The following is a 19,046-nucleotide window of genomic DNA, read 5'->3' on the forward strand; positions in this document are numbered from 1 at the left end:
TCTTCCTGATCCTTCATGCCCTCACAGCACGCTGGGGCTCCTGCCGAAACGCTCACCTCCTCTCCTTATTCTCGGTCGCAACCGATGCATCCGTTCCCAACAGACGGCTACCCTCGAGGTCAGCTCCTCGCTTCACTGCGGTAATCCTCGGTAAAGAAAAGAAAAGGAAGAAAGGAAGAAAGGAAAGAAAGGAAAAAAGAAAAAAGAAAAAAGAAGAAAAAAGAGACAAAAAAAGAAGGAAGAAAAGAATGGCAAGAAAAGAAAGAAAGAAAGCATCGCAACAGACGATGCAGTTACTATTCCGTGCGCCACACCCTTTTTTTTCTCCTGATCCCACAACCGATTCTCCGGGCCTGCGCCGTCAACTCGGTTTATGCAAAACCGATGTCCCAGTCCCATGCAAACGGGCTTCCTTCCTGTTCCCAAGAAATCAAAGTCCTTCCTGCCGGCCTCTCCTCGCTCTCGGCACTAGCTAACTAAACAGCAACAACCACCCTTGCGGAACTTGGAAGGCTATAACCGGTTAGAAAATCGCACGCGCACCGCCTCGCCTCGCCTGGTGGGCCAGCACCTCCAGCACCTCCACCACGCTCCTGCCTCGTCTGTGCCAGCCACACGCAGAGAGCCACACCCTTCTTCGCTCACTGCACCTTCTCGACGCGACCAACCAGCCTTCCCTCCTTTGCGTCCCCTCGCTCCTGCTCACGGTGCACACCCATAATCAAATTCCGCAGCCAACCGAATTTTTCTGAGGAATTCTCATCATCTGCGACCGAGAGGCACAAACCACAAACCGGCCGTCGGAGACTCGGAGAAGTCCAGTCCAAGACAAGTTACTCTACAATCTCACACGCACACGCAAAACCCTCGTCCAAGACTCCACACCTGCCAAGTTCTGCTGATGTCTCCAGTATCCACAGCCACATCGCCCGCCAAGACGACTCTGCAGAAGCGGAGCCTGGTCGAGTAGACGAGAAGTCGCTAGTCTTCTTTTCCCCTGGACCCTGCCCAGCTCTGGATTCTGCACGGATCAAAATTGTGAAGAGCCTGCAAGGGTTGAGATATCTACTCTGCTCTACTCTACATAGCGTACTCTACATACTAGTAGTTAATTGCCGAGACAGACAGTCCTTGCAGCGGATTGGACTGGTTTGGATTTTGTTTGGTTGGGTCGGTTCCTTTCTCATCACGGGATTTGCGAGCTTGGCCCTGCCGGGTGCGTCGTTCCAGGCGTGAGTCGGTTGGTTGTTTCGGTTGACAGACAGACGGACAGACTGAGGGTTCGTCAATTATAGTGGAGAATGATTAATCCCGCTGTCTCTGATTATATGAGTACAGTACCGTATCTACTCGTTCATACGATACAACCGCTAAGCATTCTGAATGAGCTTCCCGAGTGGAAAAGGGTGGCACGAGCGCGGCGACAGAGGGCTGTATGGTGCTTTGTACAAGAGATCCCGCTCAAATGACGACGAAAGTGGTTAATAGACTTCCATTGCCACTCGGCAAGCTCATTCAGAATGTTGAGCGGTTGTGTCTTATGAACGAGTAGATACGGTACTCTACGTAACAGGCCATCTCGAGAATGAATGGACAGGGTGCTCTAGGTAGAGTACATACCGTAATACTACTGAGTCTACTCTGATACCACTCTACGGCAGGTCAAAGCCCCTCTAGCGAATCCACTCGGGAGTCGGAAGAAGTAGAGTATAGGAATGCTGGTGAGCTCACTCGTTCGGTGCGATCCCTCGAACTTGAATCGCCCGCCGGCCACCTGGTTCACCGGCGCCCGCAACCGTCACCTTGAAGGATGGAGTCTGAAGGATGCCTGCGAGTCTGCGAGTCTGCGACCCGCGCCGCATAGGTAGAGTAGCAGGGCCCCCTCCACTCCCACCATCTTTACTCTGCGACAGTGCACACCCGAGCGAATGCCCATCTCATTCTCACCTCACATCACCTCACCTCATCTGTCGCATCGCATCGCATCCCAAGCTTAGCTCAGCTCAGCTCAGCTCTGCTATGAAGTATGTAAGGAATTCCGCAGCGCTGTGGTGAAGATATGTATATATGCATAGTGCATACCTGCCTGCTGAGCCACTCTGATCCGGAGGTGGTGGATACCATACCTAAGTTGAATCTTGATGCCGACTCCCGAGTACCTACACCGGCGGTGGCTGGCGGACTGGCCAGCAGGACACGTTGCCCAAGTTGTAAGTTCCAGCACTTCCGACGAGTCCCTCGGACCCCGTGCCCCAGGATGCCGACGAAATGCATAGGTACGGCGTGCATAAATGGGCAACGTGTTGTACATGCCGTAAGGGGGTGGAAGTACACATCCCTCCCTTCCCCCGATTCTCTGCATGGTGAGCACGGTGAGCACAGTGGGGCTGCGGAATCTGCGGATTCTGCGGATTCTGCGAGTTCTGCGGATTCTGCGAGTTCTGCGGATTCTGCGAGTTCTGCGGATTCTGCGAGTTCTGCGGATTCTGCGAGTTCTGCGGATTCTGCGAGTTCTGCGGATTCTGCATAGCTGTGCGGACTCCGGTGTGATGCTTCATGGCAGGTCGGAGTGATGTTAGGAGTGATATTGCATGTTGCAGACGACAACCCAACCCCAAGTACTCTCTATGTATACTGTATGACGTCATTCCTGCCCTGGCCTGGCTTTAGTGGCCTGGTCGGTCAACGGTCAATGGTCATCGGTCAACGGCCATCGTCGGTCGCTGTGTCGCTGTGTGAAGGCGGTTGGACGGTTGACCTGCTTCACTATCGGTATCGTAGTGAGTGAGGGACCATGCTGTGTGCGGCATTATGCCGGCACTTCTCCTACATTACAGAAGTACCTATGCCTACCGGTACCTACTCTATCCCTGGGCCGTTCGCACTTCGCAACCAGTCGGTAAAGGCTGCATTGCAACTGTAGTTCTTACGCATAGTTGTAAATCCCCCCCTCCTTCCCCGTGCCCACTCGGTAGGTAGGTACGGTAGGTACGGTATGATGCGAATGGCGAACGGCTATGCAGCATGCGTTTATCCCACGATGGTGCAACTATGAAGGTGTGTATGATCGGTATTAGGTAGCAACTCCTTCTTGCGAATCTGTGCCATACATAGACTGAGACATAGAGAAGCGCATGGAGCATGTACGGTATCTACCCTTTGATGCAACGACACTCCACACCAGTGCGTTTCGCACACACGGAATAGATCTATCACTTGATGAGACCTGTCCCGAGGAAAGGCAAATGTTTGAGGTCGATGAAGGGGGTTCTCTGGGCCGTCAGCGCTTGCACCGGCGGCCGTACATATCATACGAAGGAAAACGCAAGGCATTATGTATGTATTATGGGAACGTGGTTTCTATTCATGTACATGACCAACATCCAATTCGTAACGGTAACCCGATTCCCTACCATCCTCCCAGAGCTATCTGACCATCCGCCACCGCGACGGCCAGCTTCTCGCCCATCCAGTGGGGTCTAGCCTGCCTGAGCGGCCCCTCAAACTCCACGATCTCATTCCCGCCGACCCAGAAGGTGCAGCCATTCACGGGCGATCCGATCTTCTGGTCGCCGCTCACGCCGCCCTCGCGCCACTCCTTCCCGACCGCAGCGAACAGCATCGCCTTAGCCACACCCTCCGCGGTATTCGCCGGGCGCGCCCCCCACTTCGGGCCGAGCCTCGCCGCCATCGGCGTCATCGTGAACCACGGCGCGATGAGGTTGACGGTGATATCGCCCCACTCGCCGACCGTCGGGCGCAATCCGCGCATCAGGCCGAGCACACCATGCTTGGCAGCGCAGTAGTTCAGGAACGGCGGGGTATCGAGCATCGACGCGGCAGAGCCGGTGTAGACGATGCGGCCGTAGCCGCGCTTCCGGAACTCGTGGACGGCGAGCTTTGTGATCATCAGTCCCGCGGTGAGGTTGACGGCGAGGTCGGGAAAGGTTGGGGGCAGCAGCGCGCCGCTCTCTTCGTCGTACGTGCTCTCGAGAAGCTGTTCGCGGCCTGTCACCCCCGCGTTCGAGTACACGATGTCGATCGGCCCGTGTGCGGCGGCCGCCGCGAACAGCGCCACGAGGGAATCCCAGCTCGTCACGTCGCAGTGCACGTACACGACGCGCTCGGGAAAAGACGCGGCGAGCGCGCTGCCCGCCGCGTCGTTGACGTCGCCGATCGTTACGGTCGCGCCGTTTTCTGTGTGTGCGGGGTTACGTCAGTGTGGGTGTTTCTCCGCAGCAGGGGGGTGCGGATGTTCCCGTGCGTACCGTGAAGGAGTCGGACGGTTGCCTCGCCGATACCCGTGCTGCCGCCGGTTATTATGACGTTTTTGCCCGCGACGGCGGAAAAAATCGTGTCGTCTACGGGGATGGAGGACATTTTCGTGCGGTTTCTGGCTGTCTGGAGAGAGGTGCGATGCGGAGGATTTCAATCGAACATCGTGGCGTCTTTCCCGCCCTTTTCTACGAGCGAGAAAGCGCGTAGTAGTCTCCACCTAGTAATCGGTTGAGCTTCGGCATTGCAATGTGGGCCCTGAAAGCGGGGCGCTGGCGGGGAATGTGGGGTAGCGCCTCACGATAAGGATGTGGGGACGGGTCGGAAGCGAGCCTGCCGGGGACAGCGACGAAAAGAGGTCCTGAGGCCCTGATCTGCGAAAAACAAACTCAACACCTACAGGAAAAGCACCACCAGCCCCACCCTCCCCTCAATTCGCCGACATCAACAACGATATGACGGACAAAACTACCATCGAGCACCCTACACTCGGTGCCATCACCGGCCTCAGAACCGGCGGTGTCGCCTCGTTCCGCGGAATCAGATATGGAACTCTATCCTCCCGCTTCGCCGCTAGCGAGATCAACAACACCGCACCACCCGACGGCGACGCGACAACATACGGTCCCGAGCCGCTGCAGAACCCCGCTGCCTGTGGTATCGAGTGGTTTCTCATTGGCGCACGATGCGCGCCGGAGCCCGGTTTCCAGCAGAAGTGGAGCGGCACCGAGTGTCTCAACCTGAACATCACCGCTCCCGTAACTCTGCCAGCAGAAAAGCTGCCGGTCCTGGTGTTCATCCATGGTTCGTGACACGTCCCCCTCGATGCTGTGAACCTTCTGACCGTTTCCTAGGTGGCGCAAACATGCACGGCGCCGCTTCGTGGCCGCAATACAACCCCAGTCCGCTTGTCGCGACCTCCGTCGCCTCCTCCACGCCGATCATCGTGGTCAGCATCAACTACCGTACAAACGTCTTCGGCTTCCTTCACATTCCCGGGCAGGCCACAAATCGGGGACTGAACGACCAGCTCACGGCCCTCGCGTGGATCCGCGCCAACATCGGAGGCTTCGGCGGAGACCCGGAGAACATCACGCTCATCGGCCAATCCGCCGGCTCCGCTGCCGTCGGCTTCCACATCGCCGCCGGTGTCTCCGGTGTGAAGCGCGCGATAATGATGAGCGGCGACCCCGGGCTCATGGCCGCGCTCCCGGAGGACGTGCACGCCGCCACCTACAAGAGCGTGTGCGAAGCGCTGTCCATTCCGTTCAACGACCTTGTCGAGTCCCTGGAGTCCGCGCCACAGAAGGCGTTCTACGAGATGCTCCCGGCAGACATAATGTACCGGCCGATCTCGCCGCTGCCCAGCGGCTCGGGCGACAAGATTGCCGCGCTGATGGTGGGCGACACTGCGCACGACGGTGGCATCCTCGTGCCCCTCTCCCTCGGCCCCGCCAGGGAGGGCCTCGCGGAAACACTCTGCGAGTACTTCTCGATCCTCCCCGAGTCGTTCAGCCAGCTGTACAGACTGCAGCCCACGCTCTCGCCGCTTGAGGCGCGCTCCAGATTACTCGATATCCTGACCGACTGGGCGTTCTCCGTTTCGGCGGTGGCCGCCGCAAAGGACGGAGACGTCCCAACGTACCTCTACCACTTCAACCAGGAGAATCCGTGGCCGGCTTCGCAGTTTAACCCCTGGGCTGGCCAGGCGAACCATATCCTCGACCTTGCGTATCTGATGGGTAACTATCCGCAGCTCGAGGAGGGCAAAGTCGGCGAGGAGATGAGAAAGGCGGTGGTGACGTTTGTGACGGGTGGGGAGCCGTGGGAGAAGTATGCCGAGAACAAACAGGTGGCCGTTTTTGAAGATAAGGACGGGAAAGGGAAGAGCGTTACCGCCAGTGGCGAGAAGGACGGAAGGGAGAGGGCTGCGGGCTGGTGGAGGGTGGTAGAGGAGGCGGGAGGGTTGAATAAGGTTCGGGGGGTCGTCATGGGTGTGTTGGGGAAGTTGTAGGCGCTGGTTTAGTCGTCGTCGTTCATGCTGCTTAGTCATGGGTCAGAGGTATAAAAACAAACTTTTGATATCGGTTTCATTGCATCGCATTCGACCGTGGGCGATCACTGCGCGCTACAAGTATGATTCTTAGCTCCGCCCAGTTGTATATGGGTCACTCCACTGATGTTGGTGATGAGAGTAATTGCAGAGGAGTATCGCGCTTCTATGATACACATTGCACTCTTGTTCCCTCAGCCCTGCTCTTTCATGCGTGGCGACTCACTCGCCTCTTTCTTCCCCAGCCCAACCCATCTCGTGAAATGTTGGAGATATACGATAGAATAGGTAGGTGGAGTATATTTCCAACAGGTTATAAGCTCGGCACAGCGAGAGTTATCCTCTGGCTCATCCTTTTTTCTCACAATCGCCCTTTCCTACAACCGACTCGACTGGAAACTCAAACTTTACCCCACACCCCACACTATTCGCCCCACATGCAGCAACCTGCAGCAACCTGCATCAACCTACCTACCACCAAATGGTCCCCACACAGCATAATGTTGTCTGCCACCACCATGAAAGGAGCAATGTATGTGGGATAGATAGAGGATCAGATAAGATAGGAGGAGGGGCTAGTCGGATCAGTGGATCCATCATCATGGCAATATCCGCCCTGGGCATACGTACACACCCCCGTCGTTTCCACGCGACTGTCCAACTCGACTTTCATCGAGTGGCCGGATGTGGCTTTCTCTGCCCTCCGTTCTGGCCTTCCCTGACAGTATTTGAGTGCACCAAAGAAACAACACTAGGAAGAGACACAGTCCGCTCCCTGGGCTCGTCCCTACCCCACCGCAAGTCCCTAATCCGCCTCGCCGTCTCCCTCAGAGTCCTTCTCCTCCAGTCGCCGCAGCTCCTCCCTCTCTTCCCGCTCCCTCAGCTCCCACTCAGACAGCTCGCTTGCTGCATCTTCCTCATCAGCCTCTGGGATCTGCCTGCCCATAGTAATGGAGGAAAAGAAGTCGAGGATGACCTCGCTGCACGGCCCGTCAGCGAAGAGGTCCCCGATCTTGAATCGGTCCTTGCCCCTCCTCGTCTCCTTCCGGGCGCCTTATCATCTGAAGTATCTCCAACATGAAACCGGATTCGAGACGAGTGATACTGCATGCGATTACCATCACTACTGAGGGAATCTTGCGATATTCACACCTGTCGGCCCGCAATAGCCAGGGAGTGAATATCCGAGCCCGGCCTAACCACTACTATACAGTCTCCAGTGAGATGCGAAGTTTTTCTTTTGGTGGAGTTCTCAATCATTATTTTATATTCGACCCAGCCAAATCTCGCCAGTTTTAGGTTGACGATATTTATCCGTTTCCGCTTCTCGGGAGTCGGTTCTCAGCTGTCCCTTTGCTTCCTTCAGCTCTCGAACACACTCCCACCGTCCCACGGGATTGTTTGGCGGTGAGGATGCAAGGGCTTAGGGGGTGATCACTTCTCACGTGGCGACACCGCCGCCACCGCGAGTGATACCCGATGCATCACTGTGGCACAACTTCGCGTCGCCGAGTGGTGGGTACTAAGCGTTTGGCACGCCGGCTCAACGGCAGCTAGATGGCGCATCCGCGTTGCATTCTGGGAAGAATGTCTACGCACCACGCACCGCTGTGCTTGCTCGGGGGAATGGATACCGTCGCCAAGCAACTTGGCAGCAGTTATTCACTTCGATGCTGAAGATTCAAGCACTGATTGCGTCTCGGTTGGGGAGGTGCGGGGAGAGCGGGATCGAAGAGTGATCTGGAGGCCACATACATACGAGCGCGTGGGAAAGATGGCCCATGGGTGACACATACGGGCGAAGCTTAAATCTAAAACCCACGGGCCTGGGTAATGTGGTTCGAAGCGACTGGACTACATACAAGCCTGCACCCTATGCCCTACAATCGCATCCCGGTGCGTTACATCCCATTCGACTCCTCCAAGAAAGTGTGCGTTTCCATGATTCCGCATACAACCCGAAATCGAGAAGATGCCAGTGCAACGGCCCCGCTTTTGGGCAGCGCGAGCTCGGCTGGCATGAGTCACATGACTAACCGCGGTTCACGGCCGCTTCCGCTGTCGCTGAAAGCCCAAGTTCTCGGTTAGTTAGTGCTCACGGCCGACGAGCCGGACGGGAGCTACCAGTGCGCCCCTTCGCTACGATCGTGCCTATCTATGCCGGATATCCGCAAAGCTAAGCTTTGCTTGCTGTAACTAAGGCCGGCAGTCTCCCCGGAGAGCCTTTATTGAGGCCCGTAATGTGGGAGGTTCCAGATTTGCGAGGGAGCTGGCTGTAGTTATATCGCCCCAAGCCGTCGGCTGCAAGGAACATGCGGATAAACGTTATATTAACCCAAGGACTTGCCCCGGCGCGGGTATCCACTTCCTACCCTACAAATCCTATACATACAGGTACGGTTATCTAAACGGGGATATTAAGTCGGTGCTCATATGACCCGAGGGTGTGTATATAGACCGCGCCATCCGATGATGATGGAAAAAACTCCCAGTAGTAGTGCCCTCCAATAATCACCGCGCAATGATGCTGTCCCGATCATTTACCGCCCTCAGCCTCCTATGGCTGCAGCTGCAGTCCGCAACAGCCGCGACTCCCTACTCGCAACTGATGCTCGACTCCGTGATCGCGCGGTCGACTCCGCTGGGCCTCAACGCCGCCGGGAAGGTGACGACGACGTACGAACACGGCGTGATCGAGCGCGCGCTGCAGATGGTGTACAACGTCACCGGCGACAGCAAGTACTACAACTACCAGAAGAAGGGCGTCGACAATATCATCGACTCGAATGGGAAGCTGCTGGATTACGATCTGACAGTCTATACGCTCGACGATATGAGGCTGGGCCAGGAGTTCCTCCACCTGTATAGGATGACGGGTCAGGCGAAGTACAAGAACGCCGCCGACACCCTGCGGAAACAGATCAATGTCCAGCCGAGGAATTCCGAGGGTGGGTATTGGCACAGGAACGTATACCCCAACCAGATGTGGCTCGATGGTTCGTCTCCAGTCCTCCCGTACTCCCCCCCCCCCCGCATTCCCGGCCTGACGAGCCCGATCTCCAGGCCAATACATGCTCAATCCCTTCTACGCCGAGTACACTTCCATCTTCCAGCCCACAAACACGACAGCATGGAACGACATCCTCCTTCAATACCAGCTGATCCACGCACACACGCTCAACACGACCTCGGGGCTCCTCGCACACGGCTACGACGGCGGCAAGACCGCCTCCTGGGCGGACCCCGTGACCGGCGCCGCGCCTCACGTGTGGATCCGCGCGCTCGGCTGGTACACCATGTCGCTGCTCGACGTGCTGGACTACTTCCCGCCGAGCCACGCGGGGTTCGCCGAGCTGAAGGGGTACTTCACGTCGTGCATGGAGGCGGTGCGCGCCGCGGCGGATCCGGCGACCGGTGGCTGGTGGCTGGTCATGGACCAGCCCGGCAGGGACAAGAATTACATCGAAAGCTCGGGCACGGCCATGTTTGTCTACTCGTTCCTGAAGGGCCTGAGGGTCGGATATCTTACCGGCGCGTCTGGGAAGGATCTGGCGGCTGCGGAGAAGGCATACCAATACATGGTCAAGCAGTTTGTTAAGGTCGCGGCGAATGGAACCGCGGACTGGCTCGGGACGGTGGAGGTCGGGAGTTTGGGCGGGAAGGCGGATTACGATGTGAGTTTCTCCCCTCCGATGACGAGAACTCTGGGTAAGGCGGAGTGACTAACAGTAATGGATAGTATTACGTCAATGTGGCGTTGAGGACGAATGATCTGAAAGGTATCGGGCCATTTGTGTATGCCAGTGTCGAGTACGAACGTCTATAGGCGTACGGTAGTTAGCGAGTCGCCTCTTCACTCGGTGATTGTCCGGATACATAGCAATAGATGTAAAAACCAAATCATAAACAAGCGCTTGAACATATTCTCTAGAGTAACTCCACCATCCGTGTCCGCCAGTGTCCGAATCTTTTCTCCCCTTGGTGATAGTCTCGAATCCTGATGAAGAGATGCTCCAACATTCCGCCACAACTCTCACAAAACCCGACCACCTGCTGGAGAAACGTCTTTGTAACTTGATTTCAACCAAAAGGTTCGATCAGCAAGCTTGTCGCTTGCGAGAGTTAGAATCAACGTAAAGGGATGCAGTATCTACACGAGGCGGCGACATCGGTTGCATATAAAGGCTTTATGCCCTTTTCCCCCATTCATATTGCATTCGTAACACAAGTTCCCATCTTCACCGACCTGCTCGTTTTCTCACCCGGGACGTTTTTAGAAGGTGACAGGTCACGGGAAATCTTTGGGATGCTAGAGGCTGGAGATTCCCTATTTGCCTGCTTGACAGCAAACCGCCTTCTTCTTCTCTGGGGACGAAGAATATATCCCGCATCCGTGCTTCTGTCGGAGTTAGCATACAGGCACCAAGTATGATAATATAGTCGGACAGCATGTTAAGCCCGCTGATAGATCGTAATTCCGCTCGGCAACATCCGGCCCTCGCCTCTCAGTTTCCTCCATGGACGGCGATGCATGCCCGCTCGGATATCCACGCCGCAAAATCCGCAAAGATGGCTGTCCACGCGTTGTTCTCTTGGCACCTCTTGGCACTTCGTCGTCGTCGCTCACACCTATATGAGAGATATTATAACTGGAGTCCGAGCTTTGTCCTAACGTTCTTCTGACAACGGTGTTCGGTAGTTGTGGCCCGGGCCCGCGTGAGGGGCGTGGCCAGGTTCGAGCCGGTATATGTCTATGTAGGACTAGGATGCAGCTACCTCAGAGCCTGTTCGATGTATATGTCACTATTAAGGAGACAGACGGAGCTTGCTCCGTCGGTCTTGAACGTTGAGATCACTTGTGAGGTCAGAGGGAACTGTGTAACATGCAACGTTTTCAAGTGATGCCGATGTAGGTACTTGGGAATAATAATCAAGTAATCTACGGGGACGAAAGAGAACATTGATAGACTTTACTCGATAGTCCATGGAACGGAGTCAGACGGATAATCTTCCCCCACGGCGGCAAAGCGAGGCGACGATTCAGCCAGCTATAGCCGAATTCGCGAGTACAGTGCTAGTGTCCCCAGCTAGTATGTACATATCCGATTTGGCGCTTCGTCGGATCGGCGTTCACATTGGTACATTTGACTGCGGGAATATTCATGTCTACAGTGGAAGGTGGATGGTGCTGTGCTGTGCTGTTGTGGCGTAGATGTGGCTGAAGATAAGATTACCGGGGAGATGTAGTGTACTCTACCTAGTGTGGGGTTCGGGGGCTAGACACGATGCGGTCGACTCAACGTTGAAATGTTCGCTATTGCTTCTTTTCTGTTCGGCTTGTCGGTCGGTCTCTCGTTCAACACAACAGAAATTATCCACCACCGCAGACATTATCACCAACACTGCAGAGTTACTTTGAGGTTGTTCAGTCTGGAGACCACAGACTGCTTTTCTTTCTTGTTCCTTTTTAGTCAATTGAATCAGTCTCATCGGTTGTCCGTACCCCTCGAGCCTCGAGGGTCTCTCACGATTTTCGTGAGCTTTCAGGGGAAGAAAAATATGCTCGCCGCGCAGTTACAACTTACTCGGTTGCGCTCAGTTGCTCCGCATACACTGCCGTATAATGGCCGGCTCCACTGCCCTCACGGACGACCTCAACAAATACTTCCCACCCCGGCGCCACACGTCCACCTCACGCCACATGGTACCCTCTCCAGCTCGGCATTTGAAACGCGGGATTCTCAAGAGACCGAACTTCAATCTCTCACCGGCGTGTCCTCTACTCTCCCCCGTGTTCGAACCTTTAGGCTATTGGAGACCTCGGGGGTTGAGTGTGAGTGTGAGTGTGAACTCTCTCGCATGCGGGCCCGAGCGTTGAGCGCTGGCATCGGCGTACGCAAGCTGACTTTCTTGGCCGACAGGCACAGGGGAAGAAATATGCATATTCCATATATACTCATACCTGGGTAGAGAAGCGAGATACGGACCACGGAAGTGTACCGTACCGACGCCGGAACCATTACCGCCCCCGCGAGAGGCCGAGCGGCGGCCATGGATTAGGGTCCCAGAGGCTTGCGATGCACTATCGACACAAGTCGTCACTGACGCGGCTCGAGCTCTACATTCGCCAAGTCAACCAAGATCTGGGATCAAATCGTATGTACCGATGAATGGCCGGTGCCGGAAAAACATGTCTCCTCCTGGGTGGCCATGGTTCAGGGGACTTGCGGAACGGACATACGAGTCAAGCTCAAGCTCTACGTTCCCTGGAAACTACCTAGGTATAGTACGCAATACCCCAGATCTCGATTCGCTGACCGGTCAACACGAACTCGAGCTCGCCGGAAAGTGGGTCGCCTCGTGGAACTGTGGGTAGTGAGTTCGGCGAAGAATCAGGTGACTCTGCCGATTTATTTTTTGCCTACATAGCAAGATCCTACGATACCGAAGGCCGAAGTTGGCTATCATACCTAGCCCATGCGATCTGATGCTCGTCTACGTACTTGCCTACATAGTTATTCGCGGGCGAAAGCACCGAATACATTGGGGCTGAACTACACCGAGGAGTGCCGATCTTGAAGCCTGAAGATTCGTTTCTGACGATCTTTTCGACTGCTCGTCCCGGAGCCCCGTGTGGAAAAACGTAGGTGGAGTCTTCCCCGGACAATATATTGCACGAACACGAGCACATTAATATCTACGTTATAGGGTTGCTGACAGACAGGCAGGAACAACCCGAGGATAGATTGCTTTACCTAGTCTACCCGCCACCACCTCGCCCTCGTCTCCACACGCAGGCACACAGGCACCATATCATACATTTTCCGTCGTGTAGAGTAAGGATCGAGCCAAAACCAGCTTATATGCCGAGCCAGGAGTAGGAGCGGGGGCGAATCCCCATTCTGGCAATCTAGTCCGCTGTCAAAAGACGTGGAAAGAAAAACCACCATGGCATTTAACCACCAGCGCGCGCGATGGATGCACCCCGGATTGACAGGGGTGTATACTCCGAACGCCCGCAACGTTTCAAGGACGTCAAAACCCCGAGAACCGAATGGCACGTTGCGGCGGCTCACTTACCGAACTACAGTTACGGGCCGTTGGGAAAGAGGGCTACGTAAGTACGTATGCCTCCCCAATATACCTGCAGCGGCACTAGAGGGCTTAAATCGCTTGGCATCGTGAATTCTCCGCCAGGATGGGTTGCCCGCGCTTGGCGTCGTCAATTCTCCGCAAGGATGGCTACCCGATGGAGTTGTCAGAATGCTATATGTGGCGAGAACGCTGGATGTGAATGTCCTTGAATCCCAACACCCCACACGCCTGGAAAGTCCGACGTCCTCGCATAGTATCAAGGGGCGATGACGCTGATCCCATTATATGCAGTTGTCACCTGGATATTGGTTCTGCCAGAATTCGGAAAAACAGGCCGCCGAGGGGTGCGGACTCAATCAATCAATCTTTTTCCATTCCGTGGCCATGGTGTGAGTTGGCGTAAAGGCGAAACACAGCTTCTATATAAACCACAGACATCTCCTCCAGGTTCAAAATCCTCATCCACCAGCTTCATCTTCAGCAAGCCAGTTCATCCACTCAAGCCAGCCTTCCTTCATTTTCACAGCTCCAGCAGCTTCGGACAAAAAGCCAGCCTTTTTCATTCTTTTACCAACAACAAAGCTCAAACTTTTACCTCCAACTTCCGACTCAATCAATTGCAAGAATGCAGTCTATCGTTCTCGCCGCCCTTTACTTCGCCGCCTCGGCCGCCGCCGCCGCGACTACTACTTTCCCCAGCGCCGCTGGCTCCACCACTTTCTCGGAGCCATACCGTGTCTCGGGCACTTACGATGGTGGCATGAAGCGTTTCGGACGCGGCCACGACTGCGACTCTGATGAGGACGGTGGTGAGGAGGGTGCCGTCTTCATTCTCGAGGATGGAGCTACCCTGAAGGTTTGTCTTCCCCCAATCCTCCCATGATTTTCTCTCCATGCTCACATTTCTCTCCCAGAACGCCATCATCGGCTCTGACCAGCTCGAGGGAGTCCACTGCGACGGCACCTGCACGATCCAGAACGTCTGGTGGGAGGACGTCTGCGAGGACGCGCTCACCCTCCTGCAGGAGTCGGGCACCTCGTACGTCATCGGCGGTGGTGCGAAGAGCGCCAGCGACAAGATCATCCAGCACAACGGCAAGGGCACAGTCGTGGTTACCGACTTCTACGCCAACACCTTCGGAAAGGTGTACCGGTCGTGCGGCAACTGCAGCGGCAACGGCGGGCCCCGCCACGTCATCATGTCAGGCGTCGTCGTCACCGGAGGAACCGTCTTTGCCGGTGTCAACTCCAACTACGGCGATACCGCCACCATCTCCGACAGCTGTGGCGCTGCCCCCGCTAAGATCTGCCAGGTCTACGAGGGCTGCGATAAGGCTGAGGGTGACTGCGAGTCTGAGAAGCAGTCCACCGGTTTCGATGGCGAGTCGTGCATCGACGGTGGCAACAACAGTGCTTCTTGCTAGAGGATTGGCGAGATGTGGATGGTGGTGGTGAGAAGGGTGGAGATGATCAGGAGGGATTGACGAGGGCTCTGTAGTGGTGGTTTGCAGTGGAGGGGAGGCTAGGAGCGGATGGTGAAGGATGTAGTAGTAGATATCGCAGTCGTTCTTTAGTCAATCAGGAATTGCAATACCTATTCCAGTTCAATGTGATATCACCTGCCGTATTATTGACTCCGTACACGACCATCAGTCAGTAGTTACAAGCTTACCGAACAATCTGTGCTATCCAGCCTAGATGCCAGCAGATCATCCAGTTAGCTGGTACAGTGCTCACTGGAGCTCAAGGCAGTTAAGTGATCCAGGACTGCAGGTAATATCATTCATACAACAATTCATGAGGAGTGGTAAAATGACCGATCCTGGCCTGACAGTTTGTACTTTTGCCTTTGCTTCCTGGGTGTTCCAAGGCCTTCGACGATCCATCTTGTTCTGTAGCCTTTCGGAGACTAGACTCCTCGTAATGCAATCAGTACTGGAGTGTAGGGGGTGGATGGGTGGGTACATACTTACTACGCTCGAGCCTCTGCATATTCGCGAGCCCGCGCCCGGTGCTTAGGCCTGGGACAACGGCTTTTAGCGGACTTGGTATTGACGTCGGTCTCTTTGTCTTTGGTGGTAGGCATCGCAGGTGTGGTAGGGGTTCCCGTGTTGCCTGTGAGTTTCGGGCTCACTTGCTGATTTCCAAGTCCAGACGCTGTGGATATCGGAGGCAACTTCTGATGAGGATCCGAAGCGGAAATATAGCTCTTGTAGTAAACCTCCTCGAAGTCCTTCCAGCTGACGCCGTAGACGCCATCCACCGGAGGAAAAACCCATGTCGAATCACCGACCTGGAAGTGCCACCACCTCTCGAACCAGGCGGGGGGCTCGGAGCGCATGAACTTGAGCACCTTGTCGAGGCGTATATCGTCTGTTGCTCTGGTGCAGGAGACACAGAGATTCTCGTAAGGGACCTAGTTCGCCGCTTCGACGATGAAACGCATCACTGCATTTTGTTCTCTGATGATGGGCTTAGCTCTAGATACACCCAGAAGATCATAGTTGAGATTGTCGAGATGAGGATCGTTCTCGATCGGCTGGCAGTGGCACCAACAACGGAGTTTCTTGAACCGCTCGTGCCACAGCGTTGAGTGCACGCGCCACGAATCTGCATTCGCTTGGCTTTCTTTGCGTAACTCGTACAACTCTTCTTTCTTCTCCTTTTCCTCGAAGTAATTACGCATCAACTGTGTGAGCTCCTCTGCTTCCTTTAGGCGCTCGGTCAGCGCCTGGATCTGCGCATCGGCAGCATCCACGGAGGAAACGTGTGAGCGGTGAAGGAAACCGTAGAAGGAAAGAAGAGCGGGAACCGATATTGATGTTACGGTGGATGTATCTTCGTTGCCGGGAAGTCGGTGTTCGATCGGGATAGACCTGATGATTTCCGCCTGACTGTTTGGATCCATGGGGTCCGGCCACCGGAAGTTATAGAATTCGTCCATGATGGTGCTCGTTGTTGCCGGCTCTCAGTCGTGAATCTTGCTGGCGGTATCGTGTTATATGGATGAGAGGTCGGAGATACAAATTATGCGTGGCTCGGATGCGGCTCGCCTTCAGACTACAAGCCGCACGGGACGCAACCCTTCTTCCGTCTCACACACGACGACTAGGGTGGAAACCCGCCGTGCCTCGGGTACTAGCGTCCCGCTCAAGCTTTCAATCCCTCCAAATTGCTACCGGTTATCACAATCAGACCAATCGCTAACACAGTACTCACATCACCACACAAACCATCACTCGCCAGCCGCTCTCAACCCCCTCCCGGTGGTCCTGCTTTCAGCCCCATCCTCCTTCGCACCCGTACCAAACACACACACAGCCACAACAAAAGCAACATGTCCGAGCCACCCCCGCACCGGAAACGTGGCCACGCATTTGACGCAAGCCCGCCTTCGTCTTTCATGCGCACTACGCCCCCTCCCGTTGTGTTTTGTGCCGGCACGGGCCCCGTGACCGGGCTTCAGACTGTTCCTCCGGCCGGGCGGGATCCGGATGCTGTGCAGGTACGTTGGCAACAGTCTCTCCGGCAGCCGCGTCTGCTGGGTGGCCCAGCTAATGCCTACCAGTTGCCTCACCTGCCGGGAATGCCGACGCAGCCGCGATTCCCCCCAGGTCTTCATCCGATGGCAACAGAGCGGTCGCAGCAGGAGGCGCAAAAGGTTCAGGAGTGGTCGCAGGAGGTGCACGAGTGCAAGCAGGAGATGCATGAGTGGTTGCAGGAGGTGCCATCCTCGATGTATCCTGAGGAGGACCCAGTGCAACAAGCCACGCTCCCGGGTGCCTGGCCTCAGAATACCAGCTTCCAGCAGTGGCAACATGATAATCTGCATTTCCAACAAGACCCCCAAGCTGCTGCTCGGCCAGCCCGTAGTCAAGGACCGGCTTCTCAGCAAGGACCAACTTCTCAGAAACAACCGGCTTTTCAGGAAGAACCGGCTTCTCAGCAAGGACCGACTTCTCAGCAAGGACCGACTTTTCAGCAAGGACCGGCTTCTCAGCAAGGGTTTGCACCTCCTCAGGCACGTCCCCAAGGTGCCCAACAAAAGCGACCACCGGGATTGGAGATCAAAAAAGCGCCTCCCGTTGTGTCTGCTTTGGGTTCAACGCCTGTAGCTAGCTTCCTACCTGGCCCTCAAGAAACGGTGAAGCCTCGTTTGCAGCAGCAGCAGCAGCAGCAGCAGCAACAGACTTCGCAGCAAGAGCGTCCCGAGGGTGACCAATCGCAGGTTCAACCTACCCCCCAGCCGGTTAGCCCTCCATGCAATATACCTCAGCAAGGACGTCCGCAAGGTGGTCCTAGCCAGCCAGTTCGTCTCCCATCCGTTACACCTCAGCAGGGGCCTGTGCAGGGTGGCCAACCCACTCCTCTGCGGGCTCCCCAACAACCGCAAAGTCGTCCGCAAAGTGGCACATCTCCGCAGACTCCTCCGCAGGGGCTCTTTCAAGAAGGACGACAAAGCAAGCCGCCAGGAGTCCAATCCGGACCGGATTATTCAGTCCAGACTTCTCAGGGCGGTTATCATCGGCTGGCTATGCTGCAGGATTACACTCAGGGACTTCTTACCCCGCGGAAGTTGAGATTGAAAAACGGCGTCATCGATATACCTGCGGGCCTACTCACTTGGTTCAGAGTACCCCTCCCCGACTTATCACTGCCGCCAAATGCTCTTCACTTCCAGCTCCTGCCGCCAAAGTCGTTCCCCAGCGTGACTGTCCAGCAATTTGATATAATCGAGCTATTCTTCTACAGCGCGATCATGGGCCCCCTGAACAGCTCCTACACCCTCCGGCACATCGCGATGATGTACTACATCTGCCGGAACAACCCCACCAAGGTTCAGGATTGCATCAAACTCGCGAAGTCCCTCCTTAGTACTATCCGCTTGGATACCAAAAACATCATGAGCTGGTGCGAGGTGTGGCACAACCTCGACTACATGTTTACCGTGATGAAGGAGGATATCGAGCTGGAGATAGTCCTCCACATTGAGGCGAATTGGGAGTACTACAAGACTCTGTGGAATGAATTGCGCGCCGAGAGGATGGAGTGGGTGAAGAGGTATGGTTGGTTGAAGGATAGCATCTGCGAGAGGGCTTTCGGTACACAGATTTGGTGGTGGGCCCATAGGTTCGAGAGCAAGACCCTAGAGATGCAGAGGGGATACGGTGGCTGCTCAATTTTTTCTGAGCCGCCGCCTGCAACTGGAGAGGATTGTCCGTGCAATGGGAAGGGGTTTGACCATCTCTTTGATGAGGAAGTTGATGCGGATGAAACATTCCCGCCAGTTTTGATTGTCATGCGGCCAGAGGCCTACCCTTACATGTTTTCTGGTTGCTTGAAGGAATTGGAGAAATCGAAGTAGGGAGGATCCTTCGGTGGCTTGGAGAAATTGAAGTATGTAGGGAGGCTTCTTCGGTGGCTTGGAGAAATTGAGGTAGGGAGGATTTCTCGGTGGCTTAACTAGGGATACAATACTTTTCTGTTTGTCTTCAATCAGTCGTCTCAGGCTTGTTCATAAGTTCCGTTGCGTGAAACATCCATCATCAAATCGCACAGCTACATCTTCTCCGTGATATCAGCCTCACCCGTCACTCGATATGTCTGTGTTAATAGGTACACT

At 55.3% G+C, this 19,046-nt stretch overlaps 8 protein-coding genes across 8 annotated transcripts; 5 read left to right on the top strand and 3 right to left on the bottom strand.

Moving 5' to 3' along the window:
• Positions 1-2,965: 2,965 nt before the first annotated feature.
• On the bottom strand, positions 2,966-3,340 carry BZA05DRAFT_394368 (uncharacterized protein). Its single transcript, XM_051483316.1, has 2 exons — positions 3,132-3,340; positions 2,966-3,077 (listed from the first exon to the last, which is right to left on the bottom strand). Exons 1-2 carry the CDS (start codon positions 3,331-3,333, stop codon positions 3,031-3,033), a joined length of 249 nt encoding a protein of 82 aa, XP_051340223.1. The 5' UTR covers positions 3,334-3,340; the 3' UTR covers positions 2,966-3,030.
• BZA05DRAFT_371840 (uncharacterized protein) lies at positions 3,326-4,625 on the bottom strand. The gene is made up of 2 exons (XM_051481691.1): positions 4,269-4,625; positions 3,326-4,197 (listed from the first exon to the last, which is right to left on the bottom strand). Exons 1-2 carry the CDS (start codon positions 4,378-4,380, stop codon positions 3,410-3,412), a joined length of 900 nt encoding a protein of 299 aa, XP_051340224.1. The 5' UTR covers positions 4,381-4,625; the 3' UTR covers positions 3,326-3,409.
• Positions 4,612-6,479, top strand: BZA05DRAFT_351731 (Alpha/Beta hydrolase protein). Its single transcript, XM_051481299.1, has 2 exons — positions 4,612-5,079; positions 5,130-6,479. The coding sequence occupies exons 1-2, from the start codon at positions 4,731-4,733 to the stop codon at positions 6,287-6,289; spliced, it is 1,509 nt and encodes a 502-aa protein (XP_051340225.1). The 5' UTR covers positions 4,612-4,730; the 3' UTR covers positions 6,290-6,479.
• Positions 6,480-8,832: 2,353 nt separating this feature from the next.
• On the top strand, positions 8,833-10,240 carry BZA05DRAFT_473074 (putative cell wall glycosyl hydrolase YteR). The gene is made up of 3 exons (XM_051488044.1): positions 8,833-9,324; positions 9,392-10,002; positions 10,068-10,240. The coding sequence occupies exons 1-3, from the start codon at positions 8,850-8,852 to the stop codon at positions 10,152-10,154; spliced, it is 1,173 nt and encodes a 390-aa protein (XP_051340226.1). The 5' UTR covers positions 8,833-8,849; the 3' UTR covers positions 10,155-10,240.
• Positions 10,241-11,953: 1,713 nt separating this feature from the next.
• BZA05DRAFT_468193 (uncharacterized protein) lies at positions 11,954-13,080 on the top strand (the record flags this gene model as incomplete). The annotated part of the gene is made up of 4 exons (XM_051487842.1): positions 11,954-12,161; positions 12,250-12,484; positions 12,631-12,703; positions 12,844-13,080. Coding segments are annotated over 4 exons (648 nt in total), but the record flags the coding sequence as incomplete, so codon positions are not given.
• Positions 13,081-13,691: 611 nt separating this feature from the next.
• BZA05DRAFT_429698 (pectate lyase) lies at positions 13,692-14,886 on the top strand. Its single transcript, XM_051486139.1, has 2 exons — positions 13,692-14,279; positions 14,338-14,886. The coding sequence occupies exons 1-2, from the start codon at positions 14,049-14,051 to the stop codon at positions 14,845-14,847; spliced, it is 741 nt and encodes a 246-aa protein (XP_051340228.1). The 5' UTR covers positions 13,692-14,048; the 3' UTR covers positions 14,848-14,886.
• A 509-nt stretch (positions 14,887-15,395) lies between these two features.
• Positions 15,396-16,367, bottom strand: BZA05DRAFT_443977 (uncharacterized protein; the record flags this gene model as incomplete). The annotated part of the gene is made up of 2 exons (XM_051486879.1): positions 15,396-15,839; positions 15,912-16,367. The coding sequence occupies 2 exons, from the start codon at positions 16,365-16,367 to the stop codon at positions 15,396-15,398; spliced, it is 900 nt and encodes a 299-aa protein (XP_051340229.1).
• Positions 16,368-16,760: 393 nt separating this feature from the next.
• Positions 16,761-18,788, top strand: BZA05DRAFT_468195 (uncharacterized protein; the record flags this gene model as incomplete). The annotated part of the gene is made up of 2 exons (XM_051487843.1): positions 16,761-16,928; positions 16,992-18,788. The coding sequence occupies 2 exons, from the start codon at positions 16,761-16,763 to the stop codon at positions 18,786-18,788; spliced, it is 1,965 nt and encodes a 654-aa protein (XP_051340230.1).
• Between the last annotated feature and the right edge of the window lie 258 nt (positions 18,789-19,046).

This window comes from Tricharina praecox (assembly GCF_024521635.1).
Source record: "Tricharina praecox strain CBS 144465 chromosome Unknown BZA05scaffold_9, whole genome shotgun sequence".
NCBI lineage: Eukaryota > Fungi > Ascomycota > Pezizomycetes > Pezizales > Pyronemataceae > Tricharina > Tricharina praecox.

Coding starts and splice junctions, on each gene's coding strand:
- BZA05DRAFT_394368 (XM_051483316.1), bottom strand. CDS start 3,333: ATGCCTTGCGTTTTCCTTCGTATGATATGTACGGCCGCCGGTGCAAGC. Junction 3,078..3,131: donor TACCGTACATGCTCCATGCG/CTTCTCTATGTC, acceptor AGGAGTTGCTAC/CTAATACCGATCATACACAC.
- BZA05DRAFT_371840 (XM_051481691.1), bottom strand. CDS start 4,380: ATGTCCTCCATCCCCGTAGACGACACGATTTTTTCCGCCGTCGCGGGC. Junction 4,198..4,268: donor AACCGTCCGACTCCTTCACG/GTACGCACGGGA, acceptor CCGCACACACAG/AAAACGGCGCGACCGTAACG.
- BZA05DRAFT_351731 (XM_051481299.1), top strand. CDS start 4,731: ATGACGGACAAAACTACCATCGAGCACCCTACACTCGGTGCCATCACC. Junction 5,080..5,129: donor GGTCCTGGTGTTCATCCATG/GTTCGTGACACG, acceptor ACCGTTTCCTAG/GTGGCGCAAACATGCACGGC.
- BZA05DRAFT_473074 (XM_051488044.1), top strand. CDS start 8,850: ATGATGCTGTCCCGATCATTTACCGCCCTCAGCCTCCTATGGCTGCAG. Junction 9,325..9,391: donor CAACCAGATGTGGCTCGATG/GTTCGTCTCCAG, acceptor CCCGATCTCCAG/GCCAATACATGCTCAATCCC. Junction 10,003..10,067: donor GCGGGAAGGCGGATTACGAT/GTGAGTTTCTCC, acceptor AGTAATGGATAG/TATTACGTCAATGTGGCGTT.
- BZA05DRAFT_429698 (XM_051486139.1), top strand. CDS start 14,049: ATGCAGTCTATCGTTCTCGCCGCCCTTTACTTCGCCGCCTCGGCCGCC. Junction 14,280..14,337: donor AGGATGGAGCTACCCTGAAG/GTTTGTCTTCCC, acceptor TTTCTCTCCCAG/AACGCCATCATCGGCTCTGA.